This window comes from Hevea brasiliensis, chromosome 11 (assembly GCF_030052815.1).
Source record: "Hevea brasiliensis isolate MT/VB/25A 57/8 chromosome 11, ASM3005281v1, whole genome shotgun sequence".
In the NCBI taxonomy this organism is placed as follows: Eukaryota; Viridiplantae; Streptophyta; class Magnoliopsida; order Malpighiales; family Euphorbiaceae; genus Hevea; species Hevea brasiliensis.
The window spans coordinates 2,397,950-2,412,901 of NC_079503.1; the positions used below are offsets into that span (position 1 = coordinate 2,397,950).

Here is a 14,952-nt window from a genome sequence, read left to right on the forward strand (position 1 = left end):
TTCTTGAATAAAATGAAAATTTTGACATATGTAGACTAAATCTAAATTTATATTTTTAAAATTATTCATGTATATTGTCACGACCCAACCTATGGGCCGGACCGGCACTAGGGCCTGGGCCAGCCTAAAGCCCCCGAGGCCCGTAGTAAGCCTAACTGTTCATTTACCCAACTCTAAGGCCCATTTGGGCCCAATTTCAAGAAAACAAACGGACAGAGTCCGGCCATAAAATGGACTTTCCAACGGGGAGTTTTCGACTCACCCGACCTGTAAACACAATAAACAATCTATTGGGGAGCTCAGCTCACCCTCCACATACTCATCAACATAATAATAAATGGGAGCTCAGCTCCCTCATCCAATCCATCAAAACAGACTTAAAATATTAAGTTTACAGGTCCAACATGAATATAATATTACAGACCAAATTCAAATAATTACTGCTAACACATGCGAAAATTCTAGGAGTAAATAAAATTACACAATTATTGATAAACACCTGCGAAGGAGAAAAGCAGGTTAACCCAGAACAAAATATCCTCCTGTGGCCTGTAAAAATTTTTGAACAGGAGTGAGCGTTCGACTCAGAGAGTAAAATATCAATCTTAACTATAATCTCTATAACTATCTTAACAAATGCACCCTGTAGAGTGAAATGCAACATAAACAACATCATCACATCATAACATCAAAAAGGTAAATTGGAGCACTCACGCACTCGTAACATCAATCATAATATATGGAGCCGATCCTATACGACTCTCTTAAATCCAACCTCGTGCCGGAAGAACTCATTTCGGACTTCCACTTAAATACCAAATCGGGGTCCCAAATAAGAACTCAAGCCGTGTCTACTGAAGGACCGGTCCCAAACAAGAACTCAAGCCGTGTCTACCCGTCCTATCCATAGTCCACACCACATCACACGCACGCCAACGCACGCACACTGCTCCAAATTACCACAACAACATACATGGCACTTTAACATTTATCAATGCATCATAAATCGTGCCTAGAGTTTAACTATATAAATATATGCATATAAGTGATGCATGAGCATGCTGAACATATAATAATATCGAAATTACAATTAAAATTAATATTTTACTCACAGACTTGACGACAAATTACTGTGGCGGCTGGGCGGAGGAAGAAGGCTGTCCCGGCTCACCTGACAATTACATTACATCTATTTAATAAATTTGACTCAATACAAACAATGAAAAAGATCAAGTACGTGCTAAGTCGTGCCGAAAATCCGGCAGAGTCTCCCCTATACCTAGGACCTACCCAACCTGCAAAAGGGTTCAAAACACACTTCTATACTCACAATCCATATATCCACAGTTCAATCATATCACACAGCCCCTCCTGAGCCCATCAAATCAATCATCCATCACAATACGCAAAATTTCAATTTAGTCCTTATTATTGATCATTTTTGCAAAAACTGCCCAAACAAGCTCTAAAAATTATAAAACTTTGCCCCGCGGTCCTTAGCGATATTACTAAGCTATTGCAAAAAGAATCGTAATTTTCTAAGCTACCACGAATATTCTATGGATTTTTAATCCTATTTAAGCACTAGAAAATTACGAAAAAGCAAGGTTCGGGTTTACCTTTGCCGATTCCGACTTCGGGAACGCGCTCGGGACGTCTGACAATGGGGGGCTAGCCAAAACTTCGGTCCAATTCGGAGACTTTTCCGGTAACGGGTCTGTCTGGCCCGAAATTTGCGTACTTGGCCAATCGTCAATTTCCGCGAATCGAGGATACCTACACGAAGCCCATAACACGGGGGTTAGTACATAAATTTTTCAGAATTTTCCAAGCTCATTTAATGGTCGAAAATACACTGCGAAGTTTGATGCATACATTTTGCATAATCATTTAGGTTTAATTTCATAACCATTTTTATTTGATTATTAGTCATTTTTAGCTAATTTTATTAGTTAATTAGTTAGTTTTTCATAATTGTCGATTTTGGATTAATTTGTAATTTTTACTTTGTTTTGTAGGAAAAATGGTGTTTTTGAAGGACTAAAGAGAGTTTTGCCATTGAGGAGTGTCTTCTACAAAGAAAAGATGCAAAAGCAAGTTTTCAAGCTAAAATATGCATAGACCAAACTGCATAACTTGCCGCATAAGCTATGCGTCAGATAAGGAGGAAGAACACTGCTCGAACCAAATTAAATGTGCATAAGGAGATCGTGATAGCTTATGCACATTCTCACCTCCCTTATGCAGATTCACGAAATTGTGCATAACCTATGCACCAAGTCATGCGGCTGCATAAGTGACCCAATCAGCTGAATCGCATAAGGGATCGCATAACTTATGCATCCACTTATGCAAATCCATAAAGAGTTCATTAATGAGCTGGCAGAAGATTCCCTTAATGTATTCCTCCTAGAACATACTATTTTAGGGCTCCATGTCAGAAAAATGCTATATATAGTCCCATTTTCTCATTTTAGAAGGGGAGAAAAAAGGAGCAAAGAAAGAAAGAAGGAGGCTAAGCAGAATTTGAGGAGTCATTTTCACCTTCCACACCATTTTCAACTAAGATTTGCAGATTTCTTTCTTTCTTTACACTTTTCTACATTTCTAGTGTTTAATTCCTTACTTCTTAGTTTAGATTAAAGCTTTATTTCCATTTAAACTCATCATATCTTGTAAGCATTATGGATAGTGAGTAGTTTACTTTTGATTCTGGAGTAAGGGTTGTAATATTTGAGATATTTGTGGATTTTGATTGGGTAATCCATATTTTGTGGTCTTAATGAGTTTTATTCATTTCTTGTAAGCTTAATGACATGCTTAATGTAGGATCCCATTGAGTAATGTTCTTAATCCATGGTTGAAGCACCGAAAGGAGAAGGCATTGTGATAGATAATCAGGAAATTGGACTTAATTAACTTAGACCTAGAAATAGGCTAAGGATTAAGAGGATTCACAGATTAATTAAGAAACTTAATGGGTCTTAATTAATTCTAACTCCACGAAAGTAGGATTAGTTTGATTAAGGCACTCTTTGTCTCACTCGAAAGGGAATTCAAAGGATTTAAGAATTAATCTCCTTAAAACTCATAAGTTTCATAAGATTGGACAACCAATTTAAAATCCCAAAATAGCTCGAATATGAAATCCAGAACTCCGGAATCAGCTTTTTACCATTGTTAATTTCTAATCGAATTTAATCATTTGCCAATTTAAATATTGCCATATTTGAACTTGCTTATTTCTATTTGATGCAATTTTAGTTTAATTAATACATTGTTGAATAGAATATTAATTTTGCACATTTAGATTTCATACTCCATTACCCATTAATTCATCATTTTAATCTCATAAATACTTCAATTTAGTCAACTTTTATATCGAAAATTCAATCATTAACACAACTCCTCGTGGGATCGATATTTTTCTATACTACTTGTACGACCCGTGCACTTGCAGTTGGGACGCATCAAGTTTTTGGCGCCGTTGCCGGGGAGTTGTTTGTTTAAGATTGAATTCTTGATTATTTTAGTTGTTTTTAGTTTTATCTTTGTTATTTTTTTCATTTTGTGTTTGTTTGTTCTTTTTCAGGTACTTTAATCTTTTATGAGAAGAGCTAGAAGCTCAAGTGACACAACCTTACTTTTCAATCCTGAAATTGAGAAATTTTGTAAGGCCAACAAGAAAGAAACCAGAAGAAGGAAGGAAGCTTCGAGAGAAACTGAATTAGAAGCAGATATGGCTGATGAAAGAATTAGAATTGGTGTTGGTAATGCTGGAAATGGTCAAAACAATGAAAATGAAGCCCAAGGGGAAGAAGTTGTTAATGCAAACGTGCCTAGGGGAAGTATGATGGATCATGCTTTTCCTCGTTTTGATGACTTGAGAGAGAGCATAGCAAGACCAAGGATTGATGCGAACAGTTACAAAATGGATTTTGGAGTTCTTCAAATGATCCAAAACTCTCAATTTGGAGGACATCCTTCTGAAAATCCACACACACACTTGAAGAAATTTGCTATGATTTGCGACATGCAAAAACAACCTGGAGTGTCTGATGATGCAGCAAGATTGAAGCTATTCCCATTCTCTTTGAAAGATAGAGCATTGGATTGGCTTGATTCTTTACCTCACAACTCCATTACAAATTGGGAGCAACTAACTGATGCATTTCTTGCACAATATTTTCCACCTGGAAAAACTCAAGAATTGAGGAATCAAATGACAGCTTTCAGACCAAGAGAAGATGAAACTCTCTATGAATCATGGATGAGATGGAAGGAATTAGAGAGATTATGCCCACATCATGCCATTCCAAAATGGATGATAAATCAGAATTTCTACACAAATGTCACTCCTGCAATCAGAGGAATTATTGATGCTCAAACAGGAGGAGAATTTATTATTAAGCATGAAGATGAAGCTTATGAGCTATTGGAGAAAATTGCAAAGAATACTCATCTTTGGAGTAGTCCAAGAGGACCAGCTCCAACTCAGAAAAGGCAAGCTGCTGGAATGTATGATCTTGATCCATTCAACATGATTAATGCAAAGTTTGATGCACTTACAAATGTCCTTGCTAAGAAAATGGAAGATTTGAGTATGTTGGTTAGTTCATCATCATCAGCTGGAAGTTCACAACAAGTGGCTTATGTAGAGGGAACAACCAGCTGTGGAGTAGATTATGGAGAACAAGCAGCATATGTTGGTAATTATGGAAACAAGCAAATGGGAAATCCTTATTCTCAAACTTACAATCCAAATTGGAGGAATCATCCCAACTTTTCATGGGGCAATCAGCAAAATCAAGTTCAAAATCAGAATTTTCAACCACAACAGCAGAGTCAAGTTCCATATCAGCAAAATAGGCAACCATTGCCTAATTTTCAGCAGAAAAATATGAACCCTCCACCAAAACAAAGAAGAACGAAATTCCACCATCAAGCTTTATTGCAAATGATTCTTGCCAACCAAAATAAGCATGATGAGGAGATGAGAGAGGTGAAAGCAAGGCTGGAACAAATGCAAACACACAAATGCACGCCTTTGGAAAACCAGATTGCACAACTAGCATCCTCCTCAAGTGCCAAAACTTAAGGAAAGATTCCAATTCATAACCAAAATACAAGAGAGCATTGTCAAGCTATTACTTTAAGAAGTGGTAAAGTTATAAATGATGAGAAGAGTGAAAACAGTGAGAAGAGAGAAAATGAAAAAGGAACTGATGAGAGTGAAAAACAAGAGAGTGCAGAAAAATGTAAGGAGAAATTTGAAGAAAAAGAAGAGAAGTATATACCTCCTGAGCCCTACAAGCCACAACTTCCCTTTCCACAAAGATTTCACAAAGCCAAGCTTGATAGGCAATTTGGGAAGTTCTTAGAGGTTTTGAAGAAACTTTACATAAATGTGCCTTTTGTTGATGCTCTTTCACAAATGCCCTCTTATGCAAAATTCTTGAAAGAAATTCTCTCAAACAAGAGAAAACTTGAAGATGATGAAACTGTAGCTTTGACAGAAGAATGTAGTGCTATCCTCCAAAGGAAACTTCCTCCAAAGCTTAAGGATCCAGGGAGTTTTTCAATTCCATGCCACATTGGAGAGTCTTGTTCTACAAAAGCTCTATGTGATTTAGGGGCCAGTGTTAGCCTTATGCCCCTTTCTATCTATGAGAAGCTCAACATGGGAGATCTAAAGCCAACCCACATTTCTCTTCAGTTAGCTGACAGAACAATCAAGTATCCTGAAGGGATTTTGGAGAATGTGCCCCTGAAGGTTGGAAAGTTCTATATACCTGTTGACTTTGTCATCTTGGACATGGAGGAAGATTCTAATATTCCAATTATATTGGGGAGACCCTTTCTAGCTACAGCGGGAGCATTGATTGATGTGAAAGGAGAAAAGCTTACTCTTAGGGTTGGTGAAGAGCAATTAATTTTCAATATTAATAACTCTATGAAGAAGCATCATTCTGAAGCTGATACTTGCTTGAGAGTTGATATTATCGATGAGCTGGTTGAAGAACACTTCAGGAAGAAATATCCAGAAGACCCACTTGAAAATTGTTTGGTTCATGGAGGAGGCATAGACTATGACAACCCTCATGTAGCTGCATATGCTCAACACTTAGAGGGAAGTCCATCATTCATTTCTGCTCCAGTTTTTCAACTCACACAAAAGGAAAAAGCAGAATTTAAGCAACCATCATTCAAGGAAGAAGATGCACCTAAGGTAGAACTTAAGCAACTTCCTTCTCAGCTCAGGTATGAATTTCTTGGCACTAATAACACTTATCCAGTAATTGTAAATGCAAATTTGAGTACTTTAGAAGCTGATAAGTTGTTAAGAGTGTTGAGAAAATTTAGGAAAGTTTTGGGATACACCATAGAAGACATTAAGGGAATAAGCCCACATTTTTGCATGCATAGAATCAGTTTGGAAGAAAATTGTAAACCATCTATTGAACATCAAAGGAGGTTGAACCCAAATATGAAAGAAGTTGTTAAAAAGGAAATTTTGAAGTTGCTTGATGCAGGGATCATATATCCCATCTCGCATAAGATTTGGGTGAGCCCAAGACATGTTGTCCCAAAAAAGGTGGAATGACATTGTCAAAAATGAAAACAATGAATTAATTCCCACCGAGCAGTGACTAGTTGGCGAATGTGCATAGATTACGTAAAATTAAATGTTGCCACTAGAAAAGATCATTTTCCACTTCCCTTCATTGATCAAATGTTGGAAAGACTAGCTAGGCATTCTTACTTTTGCTATTTAGATGGATATTCAGGTTTTTTTCAAATCCCTATCCATCCAAATGATCAAGAGAAAACCACTTTTACTTGTCCATATGGAACCTTTGCCTATAGGAGGATGCCATTTGGGTTGTGTAATGCACCAGCCACTTTTCAGAGGTGCATGATGGCAATCTTCTCAGATTTTATTGAAGACATAATGGAGGTTTTTATGGACGATTTTTCTGTTTATGGATCTTCTTTTGATATATGCTTAGCTAACCTTTCTAAAATTTTGCAGCGATGTGCAGATACTGACCTTGTGTTAAACTGGGAAAAGTGTCATTTCATGGTTCAGGAAGGGATAGTGCTTGGACATTTGGTGTCTAACAGAGGAATAGAGGTTGATAAAGCCAAAGTTGAAGTGATAGAGAAGATGGCTCCTCCTACCAATGTCAAGGGAATTCAAGTTTCCTAGGACACGCTGGTTCTACAGACGCTTTATTAAGGATTTTTCTAAAATAGCTAAACCTTTGTCTAATTTGTTAAGTAATGACACACCATTTGAATTTGACCAAGAGTGTTTGGATGCCTTTTGCGAGTTGAAGCAAGCTCATCATCGCACCAATCATGCAACCACCGATTGGAGCATACCTTTTGAAATTATGTGTGATGCTAGCAACTATGCAATTGGGGCTGTTCTTGGTCAAAGAAAGGACAAAAAGGCTTATGCTATTTATTATGCTAGTAGAACACTGGATGAGGCTCAAACAAATTATGCAACAACTGAAAAGGAATTTTTGGCAATTGTCTTTGCATTGGAAAAGTTCAGACCTTACATTATTGACTCAAAGGTGGTTATATTTTGGATCATGCACCATCGTGTATTTGCTCAGTAAAAAGGAGGCCAAACCGAGGCTCATTAGGTGGATTCGATGCTACAAGAATTTGATTTGGAGATTAGAGATAAGAAAGGAGCTGAAAATGTAGTTCTTGATAATCTAAGTAGGTTGAAATAGGATGGAGAAGAATAGGATGAAATACATATTGATTAGTTTTCTTGAATGAACAACTTTTCTCTCTTGTTGCTAAACTACCTTGGTATGCACTTTGTGAATTATCTATCTTGTGGAGTTTTACTTCTAGGTATAACATGGCAACAAAGAAAAAGTTTCGCATGAAGTGAAGTTTTATAGATGGGATGATCCTTTACTCTTTAGGAGATGTTGTGATGGTCTAATTAGAAGATGTATTCCTGAAGAGGAAATCCAGAGTATTTTGCATCATTGCCATGCTTCTGATTATGGAGGACATTTTGGCATCTCTAAGACAGCTAGTAAAATTTTGCAAGCTGGTTTCTTTTGGCCAAATCTTTTTAAGGATGTGAGGAAATTTGTGTTGGATTGTGATATATGTCATTGGAGTGGAAATTTGTGAAAGAGATCAAATGCCCCTGAATAATATTCTTGAAGTGGAATTATTTGATGTTTGGGGAATAGATTTTATGGGGCCATTCCCTCCTTCATATGGTAATAGATACATCTTAGTTGGGGTTGACTATGTGTCAAAGTGGGTGGAAGCTATTGCAACTCCAACTAATGATGCTAGAGTGGTAGTAAAATTTTGAAAAATTTGTCTTGAGCAGATTTGGAGCTCCTAGGGCTATAATTAGTGATGGGGGTTCCCATTTTTGTAATAAGCAATTTGAGAGCTTAATGAGGAAGTATGGTGTAGTGCACAAGATAGCTACCCCCTACCATCCTCAAACTTCAGGACAAGTTGAAATTTCTAACAGAGAGCTCAAGCATATTTTGGAGAAAACAGTGAATAATTCTCGGAAAGATTGGTCTATCAAACTAGATGATGCTTTATGGGCATATAGGACTGCCTACAAAACCCCTATAGGAACTACTCCCTTTAGGTTGGTGTATGGTAAGTCTTGTCATTTACCTGTGGAGCTAGAACATAGAGCATATTGGGCCATTCAAACCTTGAATTTTGATCTTAAGCAAGCTGGTGAGAAAAGGATGTTACAACTTAATGAGCTTGAGGAATTGAGGATGGATGCTTATGAAAGTGCCCGTATTTACAAAGAAAGAACTAAAGTTTGGCATGATAAGCATCTGAAGCAAAAGGAATTCAAAGAAGGTGATTCAGTTTTGTTGTTCAACTCAAGATTGAAATTGTTCCCTGGAAAACTCAAGTCAAGGTGGACTGGTCCGTATAGAGTTTCTAAGGTTTTCCCTTATGGAGCAATAGAAATTTGGAGTGAAAAATCTGGGAATTTTAAGGTCAATGGGCATAGATTGAAGCATTACATAACTGGAGACCCAATACTAGGAGCAGGCTGTTGCAAGCTCTCCAATCCCTCACCTCTTTTCAGTAAAATTCATAAAGAGTCCAGCTAAGGACTATAAATTAGCCCTCTTGGGAGGCATCCCAAGTCCTTTTATTTTGCTTTTGTTGATTTACTTTCATTTTCATTAATTTTGTTTTTATCTTAAATCTCCCCAAATTAAAATTTTGACATTGTTAAATCTTGTCCCTTGTAGATGTAATTCAATGAAGAAAGGTGGAACTGTTGGGAAGTAATTCTTAACTTGGAAAATTTTGTCCTTCAAAAGAATGATAAGCTTTTCTTTGCATAATCTGTGCAGGAGCTGCAATCTAGTTCATGCAGAGGAAAAATAAAATCTGCAGTAAAAAAGGGGTGTCTGCAGCAAATGGCTCATGTTTTTGATGAGGTTGGATGTAATTCAATGAAGGAAGGTTGGTGAACTGCTGAAAGCTGCAATCTGGTTATTGCAGAGGAAAAGTATCTTCTGCAGAGCAGAAAAATAGAATCTGCAGCAGATCACTTGTGTTTTTGGTGAGGTTGGGTGGGTAATTTTCTAATATTTGTGCTTATAATGATATTATGGTGGTAAGTTGGTCATTTTTGCAGTTTTGAACTTCTTTGGGTTATAGGATACAAGGTAGAAATGTTGCATTTTCTTGACAAATCTTGGAGATTTCATTTCTCATTTGTGGTTAGATGCAACTTCATGCAAATTTTATGGAGTTTTATGTGCTAAATGTTGATTTGCAGAATTTGAGTCAAAATGGCATAGCTCTCAAAGGTCTTTTATGTAGGATCCATTTTTACATGCTTGTGTGATGCACTTTTGATGAACTTTGAATATATTGATGTGTTTTTGGTGAAAATCTCTCATGGTTTGTGCTTCATAGAATTATATTTCATCATTCTAGGATATTTTTCACACTTGCAATTCATGTTCCATTGCCATCTTAATTTTGTTGAATGGTGCATAAGCAACTGCATAGCTTATGCAATCCTGCATAACCAAAATTCTTGCCATTTTTCACCTTTATTGCAAGTGCATAAGCAGAGTGCATAGCTTATGCAACTCTGCATAACCTCATTTTGTCAAATTTCATATCTGTCAAAACTTGCATAAGGTGAGTGCATGACTTATGCACATTTGCACAACTTCAAATCCCTCATTTTCTCTCTCTGCCGAGTCTTGCATAAGCAATGAGCATAGCCTATGCACTCCTGCATAACCAAAAATCTAAAGCTCCAATTCTACCGAAGGTTGCATAAGCAGAGTGCATAACCTATGCACTTCTGCATGACCAACCCAGAAAAATCAACCTTGCCGAGGGATGCATAAGGAAGGTGCATAAGTTATGCACCTCTGCATAACCAAGATCTCCAAAAAATCAATTCAGCCGAAGAGTGCATAAGCAGAGTGCATAACCTATGCACTCCTGCATAACCAGAAAACAGAAAATCCCAAAAGTTGCCGAGACCTGCATAAGCAATGTGCATAGCTTATGCACATCTGCATGACCACCAACCAAAATTCAAAAACATTGCCGCAGAGTGCATAAGCAGAGTGCATAGCTTATGCACATCTGCATGACCCAATTTTCTGAAAAACCATTCTTGCCGAGAGATGCATAAGGGGAGTGCATAACTTATGCACTCCCGCATGACTTCACTCCTCACCATTTCAGGGTCACCGAAACATGCATAAGGACAATGCATAACCTATGCACTTGTGCATAAGCACTTTTCTGAAATATAAATCCTTTTGAAACACGCACAGGTTATGCATAAATCATTTTCCCCTTATGCAGTCTCCTACAACCCGATTCAAATTCATTTTCAGCAAAGACCATTCCCACCACCTCCACTTCCCGACTCTTGAACCCCACGACCGCCCTTCATCCTCCATTTCTTCCGGCATTCTCGCCGTCTCTCTCCCATCTTCTCCACCAACGCTCTCATCACGAAAACCCTAAATCCCCCTACATTTCCATCTCTTCTCCAATCGACCATGGATTCCCCTCCACATTCCCGCCCCGCCTCTCCTCTTGAAGTCTCTCCATTGTCTTCGATACATCCCCCTTCCAATCCTCCACCACAAACGACACCACCACCACCTCCATCAACCACATACAAACGCAAAATCCGATCCAAATCCGTGCGACCCATGTCCTCTGCTCCTCCTCTGTCCAAACGCAAAGACCCACCCACCCCATTTTCGGAACCACCTCCTAAAAAACCAAAGGCTCCAGCCTCTACACCTTCTTCCAGCAAAAAGACAATTTCAGCAACCCCATTTGTATCAAAACTACCCTGGCCTCTCCCTGATACAATTCAAAAAGCTGCTTTCAAAAGACTCAAAGATAGAAGGGTACAACCTACTAGGTATATATCTGCTGATGCTCTACAATCTCTGGGTTTATTTGACAATGTAGTTGCATTTCTTGACGGTATGGGTTGGACAGAATTTGTGCATAAGCAAGAGGTAGTTTATCCGATTCTAGTCTTGGAGTTTATTTCTTCATTCTCTGCTACCCTCAACTTGCATGATGTAGACCATAAGCCAATTATGACATTTAGATGCTTGGGGCAAAATAGAGAACTGTCATTAGATCAATTTCATAGCATTTTTGGTTTTGCAATTGATGGGTTCTTTAGAGTGCCACATACTGGAGTAGAGGTAGCCAATAAGGGCATCTGGAATCCTGCCCAATTTTGGAGAATCATAACAAACCAACCCCAAACCTTCTCTGCTGGTAGGTCCAAAACATCCCAAATCCTTGATCCTGCACTTAGGTTTATTCATAGGCTGATGGCTAGCACCATATTGGGCAGAGGGACTAGTTCTGGTGCTGTGGGCAAATCTGAACTATTTATGTTATGGTGTGCATTTCACAAAGTTAAGGTATCTCCCGGTTACTTCTTTTGTGAACATGTGCTGCATATTGCCACCAAATCCATTGGTGACATTGTTTTGGGTGGGCTCATTACTGTCATAGCCAAGCATTTTGGCTTTAATCCTGCAGAGCACTCAATCCCAGCACTTGAGGACACTTCCTATTTTGATATCGACACTTAACCAAAACAGGTTCCATTTATCATATTTTGACATCGCCACCTGCAGTGACCGACCCAATTGCACAAACTAAACCCAACCTTTCACACCACCCCACAAAGACCCTACTACACCTACCCCACCCTCACCTACTCAGACACTCCACTACCTCTGCTCACCCATTCCTCCTACAAATTGAACCTACCTCATCCACAGCACCTCCTCCATTCAACACTAAAGCCTTATTCACCTACCTTGACAGGCTTAGTGATGATATCTACTTTGTGGATAGGAAGCTTGACAGTGGTCTTGATACACTAAAGGATCGTCATGATCAACTATTTGACCTTGTCATGGAAACCAGGGACAAACAGAAAGAACTGAAGGAAATGGTGAAGCAACTCATGATCTTCCTGGGCATGCCACCCCCACCTCCATCACCTCCTCCTGCACCATCATTTCGGCAATGCAGCCACCACTTCTTAGCAACATCCTTGGACAAAGGAAAAACAATAGACATAGATTAGTGTTTAGTTTACCTTTGTTCAATCTTGTAGGACCTTTTCTTTGTAAATATGTTCAAACATTTATACTTTGTTTTGGATTTTGTTGATTTGTTCAATTAGTTTCTTTTAAATTGCTTTCTTTTAAAGTTTTATTGAATAGCTATTACATTCGTCTTCTTTGATTTTTATTGCACTTATTGCCTTTTTGTACATATTTCCCATACTGCCTATATTTCCATACTTTTACCGCTGGTTGTACATTTCCCTTGCCAATTCCCATGCAGCGCTTTTGTCTACACTGCATGCCTATGAATTTCCTCATGCATAACCTTTGCATAGCTCTGCAACCCTTTTCGCTACTTCAGAATCGCACAAAGTTGTATTTCCTTATGCAACTCCCCGCATAGCCTATGCAACATCTATTGCCTCTTATGCAGCACCGCATGGCTTATGCACCTTACCTATGCACATGTTCTGGACAGCACTTAACTCTGCATAACCTGTGCAGCCTCTTATGCATTCCTTTAACTTGAATTCTCATACCAGGTAACCCTTTCTTTTTGTTCTTAATTTTTACAAATCCTGGTCAATATTATTTGCTTTGAGTTTTGGATATCTACTGTTTGAGACATTGAGGACAATGTCTAATTTTGAGTTTGGGGGTGCACATTTTGATTTTTAGCTTTATTTTTCACATTTTGAGTATAAGAGCATCTCATCCCATTTCATTTACATATATTGTAAATATTTTACATATACATCCATACATACATATTCATTACACATTTACACACACATTATACATCACTTAGAAATTGTACAAATTGCATACAAATAGGCTTCCTCCATTTAGTTCATGTATTACTCATTTTAGGAATCATACACCATGCATTAAAATCTTTTGCCAAATCCCTTGAGTATTGAAAATGTGCCTATGAAAGTGATTTGACTCACCTTTTAGTTGGGTTTGTGGATTGAAAGTTTCCTAAAAGGTGCAAGGTTTTGAAGTGTCTATCCCTTGCCTATATCTTCTTAGCCAAAAAGCCACCCAACTAGTCATTTGGAGATGGAAGTGTTTAGAGGGAATTATTGGATATAAGGTAGTCAAATGATGTCTCACCAATCCTAGAACAAATTTTCTAAACCTTTCAAGGCGAAATACCAGCTTGTACTTGAAAAGAGAGATGATTAGGCATTCTTTGATTTAAACCTTCTCATTTTAAACCTTTGGCCCTTTTTCCCAACTAAAATTTATCCTTGCAAACCCCTTTGAGCCTTTTTGTCCCTAATTTTTCTTGAAACCCTTATTACTACCTAGCCAATGAACCAAACACTCCAACCCTTTTCATGAGAATAATTATTCATAATATTAGGTACATAAAATAAAAAAAAATACAATAAAAGGGAGAAGAAATACTTGTCACCTTGTAAAAGTGCTAGTATATGTGCTTTTCACTATTGCCATTCAAAATGAAAGAAATCCACCCAAAGTATCAAAAGAAATGAGTTTGGGGGTGGCAATTTTAGGGACAATCATCAAAAGAAAAATACAAAATACAAGTTAAAGTATCAAAATGTCCCTCCATTTTTATGTGTTTTGTAAACTATGCTAGCACTTGACAATTCTCATTGTGTATTCTTCTCTCCCATATATATAAAATATATATATATATATATAATAAAGTGTACCTTATGTTTAAAAATTGAAAATATTCTCATGCTTTGAATACTTTTTACCCATCTTTCTTCTTAGCCTCATTTTAAACCCCATGGCCTCATTACATCCCTAAAAAGACCTTTGATCTCTTGATAGTACTTGCTACATTAGTGGAGATAGGAGTAGGGAATTTGCCTATGGGATTGGAAAACTATTCATCTATTCATTCAATTCTATCATTCCATGTTGAGATACTTTGGTTATCAATTGTCCTAGAATTCCTTTTGAGCATGACTCTCTCTTTTGATTAGTTGGTTTGGGGATTTGAATGATAATTGACTTGATGGCTAAGCGGTGAAAGCTTGGATAAGCATTAAATTCTTTGCATTTTGAAGGATGGGTATATGGATTGTTGGTATGGCTAAAGGTGTGTTAAGTTACCTTAATGAGTGATTTTCATAACTCTTTGGATAAGGCACCCTTAAAAACTTTGCACCACATTTTAAAGTTTGCTTGAGGACAAGCAAAAGCTTGAGTTTGGGGGTATTTGATGCATACATTTTGCATAATCATTTAGGTTTAATTTCATAACCATTTTTATTTGATTATTAGTCATTTTTAGCTAATTTTATTAGTTAATTAGTTAGTTTTTCATAATTGTCGATTTTGG

General features: G+C 37.6%; 1 protein-coding gene, 1 long non-coding RNA gene and 1 other non-coding gene across 3 annotated transcripts; all 3 read right to left on the reverse strand.

The window, feature by feature from the left end:
- Positions 1–236: 236 nt before the first annotated feature.
- On the reverse strand, positions 237–1,737 carry LOC131170511 (uncharacterized). Its single transcript, XR_009141263.1, has 3 exons — positions 1,620–1,737; positions 1,113–1,171; positions 237–549 (listed from the first exon to the last, which is right to left on the reverse strand). It is a non-coding gene; the product is annotated as an uncharacterized LOC131170511 (long non-coding RNA).
- A 2,470-nt stretch (positions 1,738–4,207) lies between these two features.
- On the reverse strand, positions 4,208–4,314 carry LOC131170808 (small nucleolar RNA R71). Its single transcript, XR_009141575.1, has one exon. It is a non-coding gene; the product is annotated as a small nucleolar RNA R71 (small nucleolar RNA).
- A 6,589-nt stretch (positions 4,315–10,903) lies between these two features.
- On the reverse strand, positions 10,904–12,905 carry LOC131170612 (uncharacterized). The gene is made up of 4 exons (XM_058130083.1): positions 12,873–12,905; positions 12,552–12,612; positions 11,272–11,325; positions 10,904–11,181 (listed from the first exon to the last, which is right to left on the reverse strand). The coding sequence occupies exons 1-4, from the start codon at positions 12,903–12,905 to the stop codon at positions 10,904–10,906; spliced, it is 426 nt and encodes a 141-aa protein (XP_057986066.1).
- Between the last annotated feature and the right edge of the window lie 2,047 nt (positions 12,906–14,952).